The sequence below is a fragment of the Dipodomys ordii genome, unplaced genomic scaffold (assembly GCF_000151885.1).
Source record: "Dipodomys ordii isolate 6190 unplaced genomic scaffold, Dord_2.0 Scaffold22, whole genome shotgun sequence".
NCBI classification, from domain to species: domain Eukaryota; kingdom Metazoa; phylum Chordata; class Mammalia; order Rodentia; family Heteromyidae; genus Dipodomys; species Dipodomys ordii.
Genome location: NW_012267238.1, coordinates 1,199,084 through 1,216,165, shown reverse-complemented (window position 1 = coordinate 1,216,165; position 17,082 = coordinate 1,199,084). Strand labels below are relative to the sequence as shown.

The following is a 17,082-nucleotide window of genomic DNA, read 5'->3' as shown; positions in this document are numbered from 1 at the left end:
GCATCTGTTGTTATTAGAGTTCTTGAGTATAGCCATTCTAACTGGGGTGAGGTGGTATTTCAATGTTGTTTTGATTTGCATTTCTTTTATGGCTAGAGAAGTTGAGCATTTCTTCATGTGTCTATTGGTCATTCTTATTTCCTCTTCAGAGAAGTTTCTCTTTAAGTCTTTAGCCCACCTATTTATTGGGCAGTTGTTTATTTGAGGATTTGTTGTTGGGGGATTTAATTTTTTGAGTTCTAAGTATATATTAGATATGAGACCCTTGTCTGTTGTATGGCTAGTGAAGATCTTCTCCCAATCCGTGAGCTTTCTATTGATCTTGCTAGCTATGTCCTTTGCCATGCAGAAGCTCTGCTGTTTCAAGCAATCCCATTTGTCCAACCTTTCTTTGATTTGTTGTGTTTCTGGGTTAGAGCTAATCTTTTGAATGGAATGTTCTGCAATGATGGTAATATGGTTACTAGTTATGTGGCTGCTGAGCAATTGAAGTGTTTTGTATGTCTAAAGAATATTTTGTTTTTAGGAAATATAAGTTTAAGCTGGGTTCTAGTGTTTCATACCTCTATTCCTAGCTACATAGGAGGCTGAGATCTGAGGATCATGGTTCAAATCTAGCACAGGCAGGAAAGTCTGTGAGACTCTTACCTCCAGTTAACCATCAAAAAGCTGGAAGTGAAGCTGTGGCTCAGGTAGTAGAGCACAAATTAAGCAAAGAAGCTGAGGGACAGCATCCAGGCCCTGAGTTCAAGGCCTCTGACTGGTACACACAAAAAATGTAAATAGTTGCATGTGACATATGCAGGACCATATCAGAAGAGTCTCAGAGAAAACATACTCTGTTCTTAAAAATATACTTTTTTTACTTGTATGTGAACACAAGTCTGAGATTTAAAGAGAGAAAACTGGCTTTGGTATTTAGGACTTTATCTTGACTGGAAGATATAACTGCATGTGCTAAAGAAATGAATTAATATAAACATTTTGTTTCCCTTTTTCTCCCCCAAGATATCCCCCATATCAAGAAGAGAGAAAACATGGCCAGTTCTCCATTCCTTTATAACAGTTATCGTATGAATTCTGTGGCTATTTAATATTCTCTTACTCAAGAATTATCAAATTTCCTCACTCAATAATTATCAAATTTCCTCAAGAATTGGAAACAAGCATTATGTATCCCTATTTCTATGAGAACTTGTAGTTGACTTTGTTCAAAGTCCAACAATGGGAACGGGAACAAGACCTAAGCCTTGAAGGTGGCATACCAGAAGTTGAACTCTATCATGCATACTGTGAAAAGCACATATTGAAAGTGAAATGATCCTGTAAAAATCAACTCAGCGTTTTCTGGGAGCCATGTCAGCCTTCAATATCACCTTGGGCCATCCACAGGCCTTCTTGTTGGTAGGAATTCCTGGTTTGGAACACCTACACATCTGGATTTCCATCCCATTCTGTATTGCCTATACTTTAGCCCTATTGGGCAATTGTAGCCTTCTCTTAATCATTCAGGCTGATGCTGCCCTCCATGAGCCCATGTACCTCTTCCTGGCCATGTTGGCAGCCATTGATTTAGTTCTCTCTTCTACCACACTGCCCAAAATGCTTGCTATTTTTTGGTTCAGAGACCGGGAAATCAACTTCTATGCCTGTCTCATCCAGATGTTCTTTCTCCATTCCTTTTCTATCATGGAGTCAGCAATGCTGCTGGCCATGGCCTTTGACCGCTATGTGGCCATCTGCAAACCACTCCACTACGCCACGATCCTGACCAAGTCCCTTATCATCAAGATCGGCCTGGCCGCCATGACTCGAGCTGTGACACTCATGACTCCACTCCCTTTTCTGCTCAGACGCTTCCACTACTGTCGAGGCTCAGCGATTGCCCACTGCTACTGTGAACACATGGCAGTGGTAAGGCTGGCCTGTGGGGACACGCGCTTCAACAATATCTATGGCATTGCTGTGGCCATGTTCATTGTGGTGTTGGATCTGCTGTTTGTGATCTTGTCTTACATCTTCATCCTTCGTGCTGTTCTACAGCTGGCTTCTCAGGAAGCCCGCTACAAGGCCTTTGGGACCTGTGTGTCTCACATTGGGGCCATTCTGTCCACCTACACACCTGTAGTCATCTCGTCGGTCATGCACCGTGTTGCTCGTACAGCAGCCCCTCACATCCACATACTCTTGGCTGTCTTCTATCTCCTTTTCCCACCCATGATTAATCCCATTATCTATGGTGTCAAGACGAAACAGATTCGTGATCATGTTCTCAGCTTTTTTCAGAGAAAGGGTGTGTAGATCGGTTCTTTTCTTTTTTACCAGCTTTGTCCTGAGTGGATGATAGATGATAGATTGGATGGAAAGGAAAAGCCTTAGGATAATTGCAGAAATTCTTTGTCTAACAATTCTCCCGAGAGAGACAGAGGGTTAGGGGAGGGAGGAGATCCCATTCTTCAGAGGTCTCCAAGTCAGCTCAGAGGGGGTGTGCCCCTGGAGTCCATCGCATAGCAAAGGTGTGACCATCCCATCTTTTCACACTCACAAATCATTTGATTAAGCAAGAATTCCTAAAATGACATTGCTAGCTACATGGACAAAAGAAGAAATAGTTGCTGGGATTGGCCCAAGCTGATAAGATTGTGGTGCCTACTCCATCCAGAGTATGAGTGAACAAATAAATTACAAATTTGGTGACCTAAGGACTGACACACCATCAAACACCTTATCATCTCTTCTAATCAATGACTTTCAGCCTCTGCTTCTCTGCCTTTTGCCTTTCAATGCTATTGCCTGTGTACTTGGCCAGTGCCACTTATAATGAGCCTTATGCCTTCTACTACATCAAATTATTAAGTTCCTTTTTGAGATGTATGCACGGGCATACATACATCTGATGTACCTTCTATGTCCAACTATGCATATAATTTTTTATTTTTATTATTATGTACATAGCTTTTTATTGGTTGAACTTTTAGCCTGGGATATGATTCAAATTGTGATCTTCCTGAGCTCAGCTTTCTGAGTAGCTATGATTGTAGGCATGAGCCACTGCATGGATTTTGGGTGCCATATTTTAATTATGGACTATGGAAACCATAGTAATGCCTTTCCCCCTTCACGCTGAGACATCTGAAGGTAAGACTATAGTTATATTAGGTTAACAACAAAGCTATCTTCTATAGTACTTCAGATCTTATGAATGATTCCATTTCTACACAACAGTTTGAGAAAAAGGATCCTTCAGAAGTAAGCCATCCTAGCATTATGGATAGATACCATTCTTGTTGCCAAAAGGATTGGACAAGAAGATAATGAAACATTAAAATTGAGTTAAAAGTGATTTTGTGACTTTTCTAAAAACATGCACTGTCTTTAGAGTTCTGACTATCATAGATTTAATTGCTGCCTTGGATTGGATAGGGGACAGAATGCAGAAAAAAGCCTGATATGTCAATGAGTTTGATCAAGAAGGCAGAAGCCCTATGAGTAAAATGAAATTAGGAGTTTATTTTAGATATTAGGCCTTAAATCATCATGGTAAATAGGAAGAAAACCTGGATGTGATTAATGTCTCAAAAAAGAACAATCAATGAGGATGATTGGAATCTATAAGCAGAGCTGATAAGCCACTTATTCTGAAGGGGATTATACTAGTGCTTTTACCACAGAGATTCACAGCATCCCTGGTAAAAGACTTGGAGGAATGGAAGGAATGGGAGATATCTGAAAACTGGTGACAAGGAGCATAAACCAAAGCAGAGTCTGTACTCTACACTGACCTTCAGAAAATAATGATTGCTCTTTTTTTCTACTTCTTGGTGTTACAAAAATGTGTCTTCATGCCAGTCCTCACTGGGAATCACAGAGGGAAAACAATCCTGGGAAATGCAGTTTCAGCCTTGTACAAAGCCTCCACAGCATCAAACACAGCTAGTAATAATGTTAATAATAATTGATAATAATAATAATGAACAGTGACTTTCTTTTAAAGTACAAGAGCACAAGTTTATTTAGTTTTCATTAAATTCTGGAGGCATACAGCATCACATAGAATCTGTGTCCAATGGTTGCTTCAAAATTTAGCAGGAACCCTTGCACCGTTTCCATGAATGTGAGTTACCTTTCCTCAGATTACTCTGGTTTTGTTTTGTTTGCCGCCAGGAGTCACTGTGTTGTTTTTGCTTTGTATACCTAAGCACATCTCTTGCCTAAGTAGAAATCGGTATCACCTAGGGCATAACCACCTTCAATTTCAAGGAGAGTGGTGTGTTCAGAAATGGACTTGCACCACAGCCTTCCTGACATTTTGTCATCTAGAAGTCCTGTTCCCAGCAAGCTTCCAGAGGCTTCAAGATGGCAGAGAAAACAATGTCTTTTTTGAGTGAAAATCTCCCTGCTGACCTACCTCTTTTCTGTTCACCTATCTATGCTATCACAGATATGTCATTTTAACTTAACTTTAACATATTTGTATCAATTGTTTATGTACTCTATTAAAAGCTCACTCCCACCCACTCACCTTTCCTTGCCAATGGGACTGAACCAGAATATATTCTGGGAAGGAGAAATCCTTGCAAAAATCCTCATCCAACTCATTTTGGTAATAAAATAATTTTACATGTGGACTATGGTTGGTGTCTGTCATCTAAAACTAGCAATCCAGTTTCCTGAGCGGCTGAAAACAAAATTAATCAACCAATCATATTATTTCCAAAAAATATTTTCTTTAACAATACTGCAGTAAAGATATAACACTGATTTGTGTTGTCCAGGTAAAGTTTCCAGAAGGTTACCTCCTTCAGGTCTTAGACCCCTGTTCCAAATCTTTTTCAGTGGCATTTCTTATAGTCAGTTCCTGTCTAACTGGAAAGTCATGCTATAGGTTTAACTCGGTGAGGCTGGCAAGGGAAAGAGAGAGAGAGAGAGAGAGAGAAAGAGAGAGAGAGAGAGAGAGAGAGAGAGAGACAGAGACAGACAGAGAGACAGAGAGAGACAGAGAGACAGAGAGAGACAGAGATGGAAATGAAGACAGACAGATAGAGACAGATAGAGACAGAGAGAGACAGGGGGGAGAGGGGGAGAAAGCAAGAGAGCAATCATTCATTCTTCGTAAATTATGTACAATGTACTTCTATCATACTCAACTTATCAGCCTCTCTTGTTATATCCCCCCCTTCCAAGTTCCTCTTGTACATTCATATCTTTTTGTTTGTTTGTAAAATCTGCCATGCTGACTGACCAAACAGTCAGGAATATTAAGTGAGTCACCATTTATAAGGGTGGTCCCATTATACTATGCATAGAAAGATAGTTACATCCTAAATGAGGATTGTTTCTTATTGCATAAGCAAGCCTTCCATGGCTTTAAGGCCTGTGATGTCTTAATTTATCCTCAAAGGTTTTGAAGGTAGGCTAACATCCACATTTATTATTACACATGTCAGGCACTGTTCCAAAGTCAATGAAATAGGTACAATTAGTCATATAAGAGAAGCAAACAAAATACATAAAGGTAGAAATGCAGAGTATAGGGTCAAATTTTGATGGAAAAACAAGGGCCCAGAGGCAGTAGACCTCTCTTCCTTATGTGCTTAGAAGAATACCAGGAATCTATTGCTTAAAGAAGGAAGAAATCTCTGATCTGGTGGCTGTCAGGGAAAGTCAAATGGACATGGAATTTCTTCAAAATGACTCATTGAGTGAGGCCAAGGGGAGGGGGGCAGACAAATGGAGAGAGGGAGGGTAGTAAATATAGCCATAATATTCAAGACATGTACGTGCAAATGGATCTAGGAAATTTGATGTGATGCATGGTGTTGGGAGAGATGAGGAGAATTATGAAAGGGGTGGTATTGATCAATATATATTGTACTTATACATTGACATGTTGAATTGAAACCCTTTTGTAAACTACTTGAAGATGATAAAAATAAAAATAAAAATAAAAATAAAAAACCCCCAATAATGTGACTCTTTCCTCAGTCCTGGAAGACAAGACAGATAATGCCAGAAACGTAATATCAAACCACCAGATCACACATAAGCTTTCTCTTGTGATGTTCATTACTTTTTATTGTGAATCTCAAAACCTGGGTTGTGAGCTGGGTGCTGGTAGCTCATGCCTATACCTAGCTCCTTAGAAGGCTGAGCTCTGAGAATCACAGTTTGAAGCCAGCCCAGGCAGGAAAGTTTATAAGAGTCTTATCTCCAATTAACCACTAAAAACTCCAGAAGTAGGGCTGTGGTTCAAAGTAATAGAGCACTGAGCACAAAAGCTCAGGGGCAGTGTCCAGGCCCTGAGTGCAAGCCCCAGGACTGGTACAAACAAAAACAAAACAACCACAACCACAAAAACCTGGCTTGTATAGAAGTGGGAGAATTAGGTATTTTCTAGGGTGTTCCTCTCCTTTCCTCTATAACCATTCTCACTCTTTCTTACAATTCCCAGCCTCATCATTAATACCAAGGGTCAAATGATCAAATCAGGCCAAAGACACTAAATTCTTCGGAGCAAAACCAGGAGATCCTATCCCCCAAATAGCTAAAGCCAAAATGGCTTGGTATGTGGCTCATTACATGGTAGAGTGCCTACCTAGAAAGCATGAAGCCTCCTAGCATCATCAGTAGAACACAGGAATGCTCCCTCATATTCATATTTTCTCTATCTTAAATAAATGAGATTTTTTGGGGTGCAAGCCAAGAGTACTGGAAAAATTTGCCAAAGCAGTAAAAAAAACCCCGCAAATGTTTAACAAAACATGTAAACTGTCTTTAAGAGGGTGGTGGAGTAGCATTCTGTGTTACGGAAATTGATTTAAAAAATAACATTCTTCATAGAGAAACTAGACCTCTCTATAAAAAAATAAAGGAGAGATCTCATTTATTGCGGTCTGTATGTATATGCTCAGTGTATTTAATTTCAGAGGTAGAAAAGAGAAGGGATGAGTGGCACAAGAACTTATGACCTTACTTTCCCTTTCTACTTTCCACATTCTGCGGTGTAAAAAGCCCATGATCAAACAGAATAGACTTTAAGATTGTTTTACGAGTCTGCTCTCCATCATTCAGGTCGGACCCGGGTTATTTCCTAGGTCTTCCTAAGAGGACTCTCTTCTTATCATTACTAAATATTTACATGCCCCACAGACCTGGGGCAGTCACCTGGGCTGAGTCCCTGCTTTAATAACATGGAGAAGTCTCTCTCGAATCTGCTTGGTGCGAACAGCATAGACGACTGGGTTGAGGATGGGTGGGATGAGAAGATAAAAGTTGGCCAAAAGAATATGGATATGGGGAGGTACGCGGTGGCCGAAGCGATGGGTAAGAGATGAAACAGCAATAGGGATGTAGAAGACGAGGATGGCGCAGATGTGAGAACCGCACGTACCTAAGGTTTTAAGCCTGGCATCGGGAGTGGCCAGTCCCAACACAGCCCTGAAAATCATCACGTACGAGGCAGCGATGGCGAGTGAATCCAGGATTAATACTAGGAAGCCAATTCCCATTCCGTATAAATTATTGATCCTTGTGTCCCCACATGCCACGGTGACCACAGCCATATGTTCGCAGTAAGAATGAGCAATGACTTGGGTCCGGTAAAGGCGAAGCCTCAGACGGATGAGTAAGGGCAGAGGTCCAATGTAGAGCACCCCCCGGAGCAAAGCAGCCAGGCCTAAACGACCCACCACCGCGTGGGTGAGCACGGAGGTATGGTGTAATGGGTCACAGATGGCCACATAGCGGTCAAAAGCCATGGCCAGGAAGATGCCTGATTCCACAGTGGCAAAGCAGTGGACGAAGAACATCTGGACCAGGCAAGCATCCAGACCAATGTGGTGAGCCTCAAACCAGAAAATGGCCAACAGTTTGGGTATGGTAGAGGTTGACAGAACTAAGTCAATGACAGCCAACATGCACAGGAAGAAATACATGGGTTGATGCAGGCTGTGTTCCACCTTGATCACTGCCAGGATGGTAACATTTCCCACCACAGCTGCCAGGTACATGGAGCCAAAAGGGATGGAGAGCCAGATATGTCGGGACTCCAGCCCTGGGATGCCAGTGAGCCAGAAAGAGGTAGGCACAGAGCAGGCATTATTAGAAATGAACATATTTGAGAAATGTGCAGGGATCCAGGCTCTCTTGGTTTTAGATTGCTTCTCCTTTGAGAGATGCTGCCTCTGAACGATATAGAGTAGATCTGCATTTCCAACGGGGCAAGTGGCAGCACCTGTGACAAAGAATTCTACACGTGAACTTGAAAAATCATTACATAGCACATATTTTATAAGGAGTATTTATGTTGGTCAATGTAGAAATAGGCATGCTCGTTATTGCTGCTGCTAAGCTGCCTGCGTGTATGGTAGAAATCTCCAAAATTCTGGGTTACTTTGCTCTAGACATCTTCATCTGGCCAACTTTTCCTACATAGAGTGGAAAATGCAGAAAGGTCTCTGTGAGTGTGGGTGGATCTGGCTTAGCAGGAAACTGCTTGTCTAGCAAGCACAAGTCCCCCGAGCTTCAACCCTCCCCAAATCCTCCCCCCCCATCAAAACACAAAACAGCAATAGCAACGAAATAACCCCAGAAAAGTCTCTCTGTAAGTGCTCAATATAAATCCATACAATATATTCATTTTAGTGCCCATATATACTTTCCTTAGCACTGACAAATAGCAATATTAACATCAATAGCAGAGTAATTAGGTGTTGGAAATCTTTATATTCATGTAAAGTTGGAGGTACAAATTGAAAAATAGAGTTGTGTAAGTTCTACCGTACACTCTCAATGAGTTGAAATTATGTTAATAATTTTAGATATATGCATTTCTGGTTTAATTTTTATATATATTTATATATATTTTATATATATTTATATATATTTATAGCAGAGGGCAAGTAAAAATGTGATTAAATTTTATTGAAATGTACATGTGATATAGAAACATGTACTTAAATAGAGAAGTATGTGGGGAGACTTACACCATACTTGAATTTGTTGATTTTGGTTCAATGGAATTATGAGAGTATTACATTTTCTTCCTTTCCCAGGTATGTATATTATGATTGGAAAAATAAGCTTATAAAGTATCAAGGACTGACAAAATGTAAGGGGATAGTTTTACTAGAAAAATATATTAGTGAAATGGAATTATAAATATTTAACGGAGGACCTAATTTATTTCTTACTTTCTTCCTCCCTCCTCTTCCTCCTCCTCTTCCTCCTCCTCCTTCTCCTCTTCCTTCTCCTTCTCCTCCTCCTCTTCCTCCTCTTTTTCCTCTTCCTTGCCAATCCTGGGCTTGAACTCAGGGCCTAGGCACTGTTTCTGAGCTCCTTTTACTTAAGGCTAGTGCTCCACCACTTAAACCACAGAGCCACTTCTGGCTTGCTTTTGAATTTATTGGAGATTAAATTCTCACATCCTTTCCAGCCTGGTCTGGCTTCAAAACATGATTCTAATATCTTAGCCTCTGAATAGCTATGATTATAAGCATGAGACACCAGTGCCTGGCAGGACTCAATTTCTAAAGAAAAAAAAAACCCTTCTCATTTTTTAAATGCTGAAATAGGATGAACATGTAAACCATTTGATGAAAAGAATAAGCTGAAATAAAATGGACAGCAAGATCTTTCTAATAAATAGTGTTTTTATTTGTTCTTGTTTTATTTTGTTTTGTTTTGGGATCAGGGAGATCACTAATGTACTGGCCATTGTTTATGAAATCCTTGTCTGCTTTTTGTCCTACCTTAAAAAATCTTGGTGCTTTACCACCTTAAGTTACAGAATCAGAGAACACAGGCCTGGTTACTGTCCTTTCCCTTTTCATCTTTTCACCAGATTCCTAGCAGGGAAAGCAAGTCTCATAACATTCCACGTGTGCATGATGAGTTTCTTCACACACGATGAGTTTCTTCTTTGGCTAAGAAATCTCCTCATGCCCATCCCTCAAGACACATTCCAGATCATCTTTCTTCTGCAAAACCCTCAGTGGTATCTTTAGCTTACACCAGAGTGAGTAAATAAAAGGTGAAAACCATAGTCACTAAATGCCCTATAAATTGTTTCAAAGCCCATGCACATTTCACATTTTGTCTCAAGTAGAATACCAATAGTGTTTCCATTTTATATATGCATGTGTAGCCTTGGTTCAAGTGCCTATACACAAGTTTTGAGTTTTCTTCTTTAGTCACTAAGCATTGTGAGGATGCTATGCAAGTTTTGTAGATCCTAAAATAGTTCAAAGTTTTTTTCCACTAAATCTGAGGCTTGGGTATTTAAATATGTAAATAGATGATAGCACACATAGAGTTACTTCCTCAGGGTAACAGTTGAAGTAGTTCATATAGGAAAGAGCTTAGATTTCCCATTCCAGACCTTCATCTCACTGGTTGAGCAAGCTGCTTAACCATATGTGGAAAGGGGAGAACATTTACAGCAAAGGAGAACTGTAAAGAACAAACAAGACAAGGGTAAACCTCTGGGCACATGGCAGGACTTGGATGTCCCTGAAATTCCCACTGTTCATTATGGAGAGTTGATATGGAAATAAACATTTCACAGAGTTAGAATTATTTCCCCTTATTTATGTTACAGGAGATGAGGATTGAAGGCAAACACAGCAGGGGCATATGTCATAACTGTTCTTTACATGCACTGTGATGGACTAGCATTGGAAGGCAGAAAGAGGCACAATTTACTCAGTTCTCAGGGTAGTTCAGGGTAGAGGCTACTCACCATAAGAAAATCAGTGTGTAAGGGTGCCCTGGGATCTAGATTTCTACCTCTAATCTGTGGTACAGCCAGCTCAGCCAATGAAGGTATCACTGAGTTTTAGTCAAGGACAAAAAGAATATCAAATGCATGGATTAAAAATAACCAAGTTAAAATGGTTATTTTAAGTGGTGGTCTGAACGAGGTTGTGGCATCTAAATTGTGTCATTTTTATCTAGAGAATTCCAGAGAAATATTTTCTGTCAGCCAATGAAGGAATCCTTACCTGGATACTGGTGACATATCTGCAAACCTCAGAGAGGCGTTCTGACAAACTGAGGCTTCTGGAAGAGACATTATTATGGCAACATAACCATGGATTAGAAGGAAGAGAGGTTCAAAGATTAATTCTATTAGTTTTCTAATATTAGACAACGTAATTGCTTTGCTTTTGGGCTTAAAAAAGTGTTTCCTCGTCTCTAATGCAGTAAAAACAAAGGCTACCAGTGAGTTGCTTCATATATCAAATCCAAATCAACTCTGTGTGTGTGTGTGTGTGTGTGTGTGTGTGTGTAACCACAAAAGCCAAAGTGTTAGGATGCCTTGCTTGCTTCTGAATTAACACTGGATTCCTTTACTTCCTCCTTCTCTTTGGTCTTTTCCCTTCCACAGAACTCAGAGAGTTCTACTTCTATATGACTGTTAGGAGTCCATCTCCTTCTTTCCCAAGTAGATGACTTCATAACTAGCTTTAACTATTTTTCCTGGTCTTAGAATTCTGGGCCTGAGTGCTGTCTTTGAACTTCTTTTTGCTCAAGACAAGTGCTCTACCACTTGAGCCACAAAACTACTTGCAGCTTTTTTGAGGAGTTTATTGTAGATAGAGTCTCATGGAGTTCTGAACCGCGATCCTCAGATCTGAGCCTCCAGTAGCTAGGATTACAGGTGTGAGCCACTGGCATCTGGCTATAACTAGCTTTTAAAGCACCAATACAATCAGTTGCAGAGATGATGTTGAGATGTCAGGTTAGGGGAGCAGATGGCCTGATCTTGGAGACTCAGTGTTTGCTCTCCTGGTCTAAAGGAAAATACTGGGCCACCAAGCTTTCTACCTTGGGGCTTCTGTTTTTCTCTGACTCAATCCAGTATACTCAAGTTATTCCTTCTGCTTTTGGAATAGACCTGTCTGTGAGGAAAAGAAGCCCTGGGCACACCAAAAGACAAATTTAGTCTTTGGAGCTTGAAGACTGCCTCCACTGACTATGTCTCCCTGAGTTTATACTTACCCAGGGGGATGCTGTCCAGAGACACAGTCTCCTTTCCTCACAGAGGTCAGCTCTTGTCTCGAGGCTTGGAGACCCTTAGCTGATAAGGCAGGCCACACCCCTGATCTCTTTCTTCTGTTTCCTTTATTTAGGTTCTTTAAATAGCCAATTACTTCCCCAGGGTTGCACAGAGGATAGTTACCCCCTTAGGAGCAGGCTTTAGTCTCTCACCCACTTCATCTCCAAGGGATGGGACACAGGCATTTATTCCTGTCTGCTAGACCCTCAGCTGGCCCAAGGCTTCTGTCTCCCCTCCCATGAGCCTAAGGTATTAAAAAACTTTAAGAGTTAAATTTATAGAGTTCATAAAAGCAAGATGGGGGACAAACCATTGGATATTGGTATAACTAATACAGATATTTTGCTTCTATTAAAAAGAAAACCAATAACAGCCTAAAATATGACCTATATAAAGAAGAAAATGACAAATAAAAATGTTGACATTGTAATGCTGTATTCTACACATACTTTCTTCAGTCTATTTTCATTTAAAATGAATAGCTGTAAGTTGAAAGAGATGTGTGTGATGACTTCACTTAAAGTTCCTAGAGTAGTGGGAAGACTAGTTTTAGTTTTACCACTATACCATAGCGGCACAGATATACTTGTCAATATATTTTTTTTCTGTCTATGCTTCTGATAGCGTCCTAGAAGGGAAATCATTGATGATTAGGTAGCTCATGACTCTTGTTTTGAAGTTGCCCCCTTAAAGCATTTTCCCAGCCTCTGTGTGTGTGTGTGTGTGTGTCTGTGTGTGTGTGTGTGTGTGTGTGTGTGTGTGTGTGTGCCAGTTCTGGGGCTTGAATTCAGGACTGAGCATGGTCCCTGAGCTTTTATATTCAAGGCTAGCATTCTACCACTTGAGCTACAGTTCTACACTCAGTCCTTTTTTTTTTTTTTGGTGTCTAGAGATAAGAGTTTCAGACTTTCCTATGCAGACTGACTTTAAACCATGATCTTCAGCTCTTAGCTCACAGGTGTGAGCCATTGGCACCAGGCCATCCCTAATATTTGTAAGTCATTGTAACATGAAGGGGAATATTTCAAAAAATATTCCTAAGTATGATCATATAAAATGACATTTATTGAAATGAACTCCAAGAAATGGAAACAAGAGGTTTTTTTAATTTACCTTTTTGTGATTTGTTTTGTTTTGTTTTTGTTTTCCCCCTTTTGTCGCTGTTTTTGATATCTGTAATTTTTTGTCTTGTATGTAAGTTTTTCTATTTTGAGGAGGGGAAGGGTAAGTACAGAAGTACAGATATAGTAGAACAAAGGGTAGACTAACTAAGCAGTGAAACTCACTATATTCTATGGGAGGAAGGGGTTTGGGAGGGAAAAAGTTGGGAGAAAATGAGGGAAGAGGTGACAATATTCAAAAGGAAATGTACTCATTACCTGACCTATGTAACTGTAACCCCATTATATGTCATCTTTACAATAAAAATAAATTTAAGAAAAAGAGAAAAAAAGAAGAACATATTGTTACAATTGTTTTCTATAGGAAGTTCACATACATATCAAGGAAATATTTTCACAGTCTCTTATCTTCTCACCTCTTTTTGATGCTGGGGGTTGGACCGAAGGCCTTGAGCATGCTCAGTATGTTCTCTAGCACTGGGCTGTAACTGCAGCTCTATTATTATACTGATTGTGAGTTTCTTCAACTAGACTTCACAATTATTCATATGACATTTTCTCTTCTTTAGCCTAATTATATCAATGTATGTGTGTGTGTGTGTGTGTGTGTGTGTGTGTGCAATGTCACTAGGGCTTGAACTCAGGGCAATGTGCTCTCATTTGGCTTCTTTGCTTATGTCTGACACTATACCGCTTGAGCTATACCCCGAGTCTGGCTTTTTGTTGGTAATTTGGGGATAAGAGTCTCACAGACTAACTTTGACCTTCTAGGAATAGCCATCCCACACTTGGATTCTGTCTCTTTCCTCTGGGACAAGTGTGGCTTTTATCCTACTATATTGGACTCTGAACTTCTGAGAAGTGCACATGAGCAATAGATTGTTACAGAAAAAGTGTCTCCCTAAGGTTGTTGGGAAAGGTATAAACCAGAAATCCAAATTCAACTTACAAATCAAAGAAGTTTGTTGATATCCGTGTTGGCTTGACCAACACATTTTCATCTTTGATTCATGAAACCTATGCTGAGACTTGATTAGATGAAACTCAAGCTGAAGATTAAATGGAATCATTTTACAAGTGAACGATTAATATAAGCAATGGCATCAATCTTGTTTCCCTTTTGTATTGTAGAGCCCAATCTGCCCCTGATATCCTCTCGTTTGGAGGGTCAGATGCCCTCTCCTGGACAGTGTTATAATTACAATTGTTGGCTTCCATTTCAGATAGGTTTCCAAAGCTGAGTATATACATTTCTTCTGAAGTATTGATTTAATGAAGACTTAGTATTATCCCTTAGGGAAAGCTAATTCTTTTAGTGTTGTTCTTCACATTCTGTGCATATTCTCTATGAGCTAAAACAATGGAAAGGTCGAGCGTGGGTTCGTGAAGATCAAGGGATAGGGTTTTACTAGAACCTTAAATGATGATGCAACAAGGGAACCAACTTGATAATTCATAGTTTTAAAATATCATATAAATATCAAGTTCCAACAATACTATTTCATCTGATCAATCTTCAGTTTATCAAAGACACAGTTCATTTATTGGAGGCAATAAAAACTAAGCCATGGTTCAGAGCTAAATATAGTGAATGATAGTCCTATTTATTCCTTACTTGGTTGAAGGTAAAACATCCACACATACACAAGAAAGAACCTTGCACATTTTAGTAACTATCAGAAATTTACACAGAATATGAAGTTTTTTGTTAGGGCAGTCTTAGGTAAATTCTAGCTTCTCTTGAGATTTTGTAAAAACAGGATCCCCCCAAAGGAGAATGGAGAAGAAAATGAATCCTTCCTGGAATAATTTTGCTGCCTTAGCATTTTCCCCTGGCCACATGGACTCCTAATCTGAAGCTCTCATTTTTCTTGACTTAGCCTTACTAAAAAACTCAGAAACAACAGCAGTGGTGGATTATGCTTTTTTAAAAATTATTTTTATTTTTCTTGCCAGTTGTGGGACCTGAACTCTGGGCCTGGGCGCTGCCCCTCAGCTCTTCAGTTCAAGGCTAGTGTTCTACCACTTGAGCCACAGTGGCACTTCCGGCTTTTTCTGCTTATATGGTGCTGAGGAATCAAACCCAGGGCCTCATGCTTGCAAGACAAGCACTCTACCACTGAGCCACCTTTCCAGCCCTGCAATTATGCTGTTTTAAGGCATGCTTTCCTACTAACATCTTTCTATCCATAATCAAGTTATAATAGCTACCAAAATACTTGGAAAATATGGAGGTCCACAGTAAGTGTATGATTGGCTGGCTTTGTACAACTAAGCCTTCAAAGACAATGCCTTATCACATATCCTAGAATAAGATGCCCAATTAATTGAAGAGTGTCTCATTAAGATACTGCTGCTTCCCAAGTGTGTCTTCTCCTTTGTGAGGAAAGAGATGTATAGTAATGTATTTCATAAAAATGTGGGTAGGATGGTTCCTGTCCTTCACAAGTACACAGAATCCTCTCCTGACATTACCTATAGTGAAGAAAAACACCTTCGGTATCTAAGTTTTTGAAGTGCTGCCACTGAAATACCATAAAGAGATAAAACATACAGATTAATCCTGCTCTCCATTTCTAATCCCTTGTATTTGAGTCTGAGAAGATGCTTCATTGCAACTTCAGGAAAGCCTGTTTGATTTGTATTTGGTGTCCTCAGAAAGGCTGACAACTCTGGAGGGGCCAGGTATAAGACCCGAGAGTAGACTTGGACTCAAGAGATTATCACTCAAGAGGTCTGGCTTTTCCCCTAAGCCCTTTTGTACCAACCTTGACATGCTAGACATAGCTATCCCTCACACTTCCATTCTGTGCTCATCCTTCTGGGGCAGTGTGGCTATTATTCTATTATATTGAACTCTGAACCTTTCCCTAACTCTCAGATGGAATTCCCTGGACTCTTGAGCAGAATGTTTATAAGTGCGGAACGTTTATCAGGCCTCTGAAGCATGCTCGGAGCCCCAAGCTCTTCCAACATGATCCAGCTGAGGTAAGAACATCTAATACAGGGAATGTAGAAACATACCAGGGGTCCTGAGTCATAAATATGCGAAGGCCCAGCACTCCTGTATTGTCTCCAGAGGTCCAGAGGGAAGAAATTCTCTTGCAAGGGACCTTAAAAGGTAGAGTCCCCAACAAATCACACTCAAAGATGTTGAAGAGGATTGTTGCTTACAGAGTCTAATACAAAACTCTAAGACCCTTTGCCAGGGTCTGAAATAGGTATATTTTAATTGTCGTTCAGTAGATCAGGCAGTGTGCTAGCTCAGGGATTTCAAAAGACAAGGCAGACACAATCCTTACTTATTTGAAACTTCCATTCTATGTAGAGAAACATGCCATTCAGAGAGCTCTTCCACATAGAAATTGGCTTCCTTAAGAAGATGGTGGTAAGCTGGGGCAGAGTTGATATGCTAGGATCTGTCAGTGATGGGGAAGACAGAGCTATTGCAACCCCAGGAAAGAACATAGATGATTAGAGGCAGAAGGAGATCGTTCAGCCTCATTGGAAGGTAGTGAGAGGGCTGGGGCATGATTAAAGCTGTGGGTGGTTATGATGAGTGTGTGTGGATGGGGAGCTCAGATGGCAGATTGCCCTGCAGTGAAGCTTTATACTTCACGATCCTTGCACAGGAGTGCAGGGTGTAGTCTCCCGATGCATTGAAGGTATGAGAGCTGCTTCTTACTAGGGAGTCATAAGGAGATACTCAGAGGCTGGGAAGGTGGCTCAGTGGTAGAACGCTTGCCTTGCATGCATGAGGCCCTGGGTTCGATTCCTCAGCAACACATAAGCAGAAAAAAAAGCCGAAGTGGCGCTGTGGCTCAAGTGGTAGAGCGCTAGCCTTGAGCTGAAGAGCTGAGGGACAGCGCCCAGGCCCAGAGTTCAGGCTCCACGACTGGACCC

General features: G+C 40.5%; 2 protein-coding genes across 2 annotated transcripts; one reads left to right on the top strand and one right to left on the bottom strand.

The window, feature by feature from the left end:
* The first annotated feature begins 1,356 nt into the window (after positions 1 to 1,356).
* LOC105983920 (olfactory receptor 52K1) lies at positions 1,357 to 2,301 on the top strand. Its single transcript, XM_013013952.1, has one exon. It carries the CDS (start codon positions 1,357 to 1,359, stop codon positions 2,299 to 2,301), a length of 945 nt encoding a protein of 314 aa, XP_012869406.1.
* A 4,859-nt stretch (positions 2,302 to 7,160) lies between these two features.
* On the bottom strand, positions 7,161 to 8,114 carry LOC105983919 (olfactory receptor 52M1-like). The gene has a single exon (XM_013013951.1). It carries the CDS (start codon positions 8,112 to 8,114, stop codon positions 7,161 to 7,163), a length of 954 nt encoding a protein of 317 aa, XP_012869405.1.
* Positions 8,115 to 17,082: the final 8,968 nt, after the last annotated feature.

Coding starts and splice junctions, on each gene's coding strand:
- LOC105983920 (XM_013013952.1), top strand. CDS start 1,357: ATGTCAGCCTTCAATATCACCTTGGGCCATCCACAGGCCTTCTTGTTG.
- LOC105983919 (XM_013013951.1), bottom strand. CDS start 8,114: ATGTTCATTTCTAATAATGCCTGCTCTGTGCCTACCTCTTTCTGGCTC.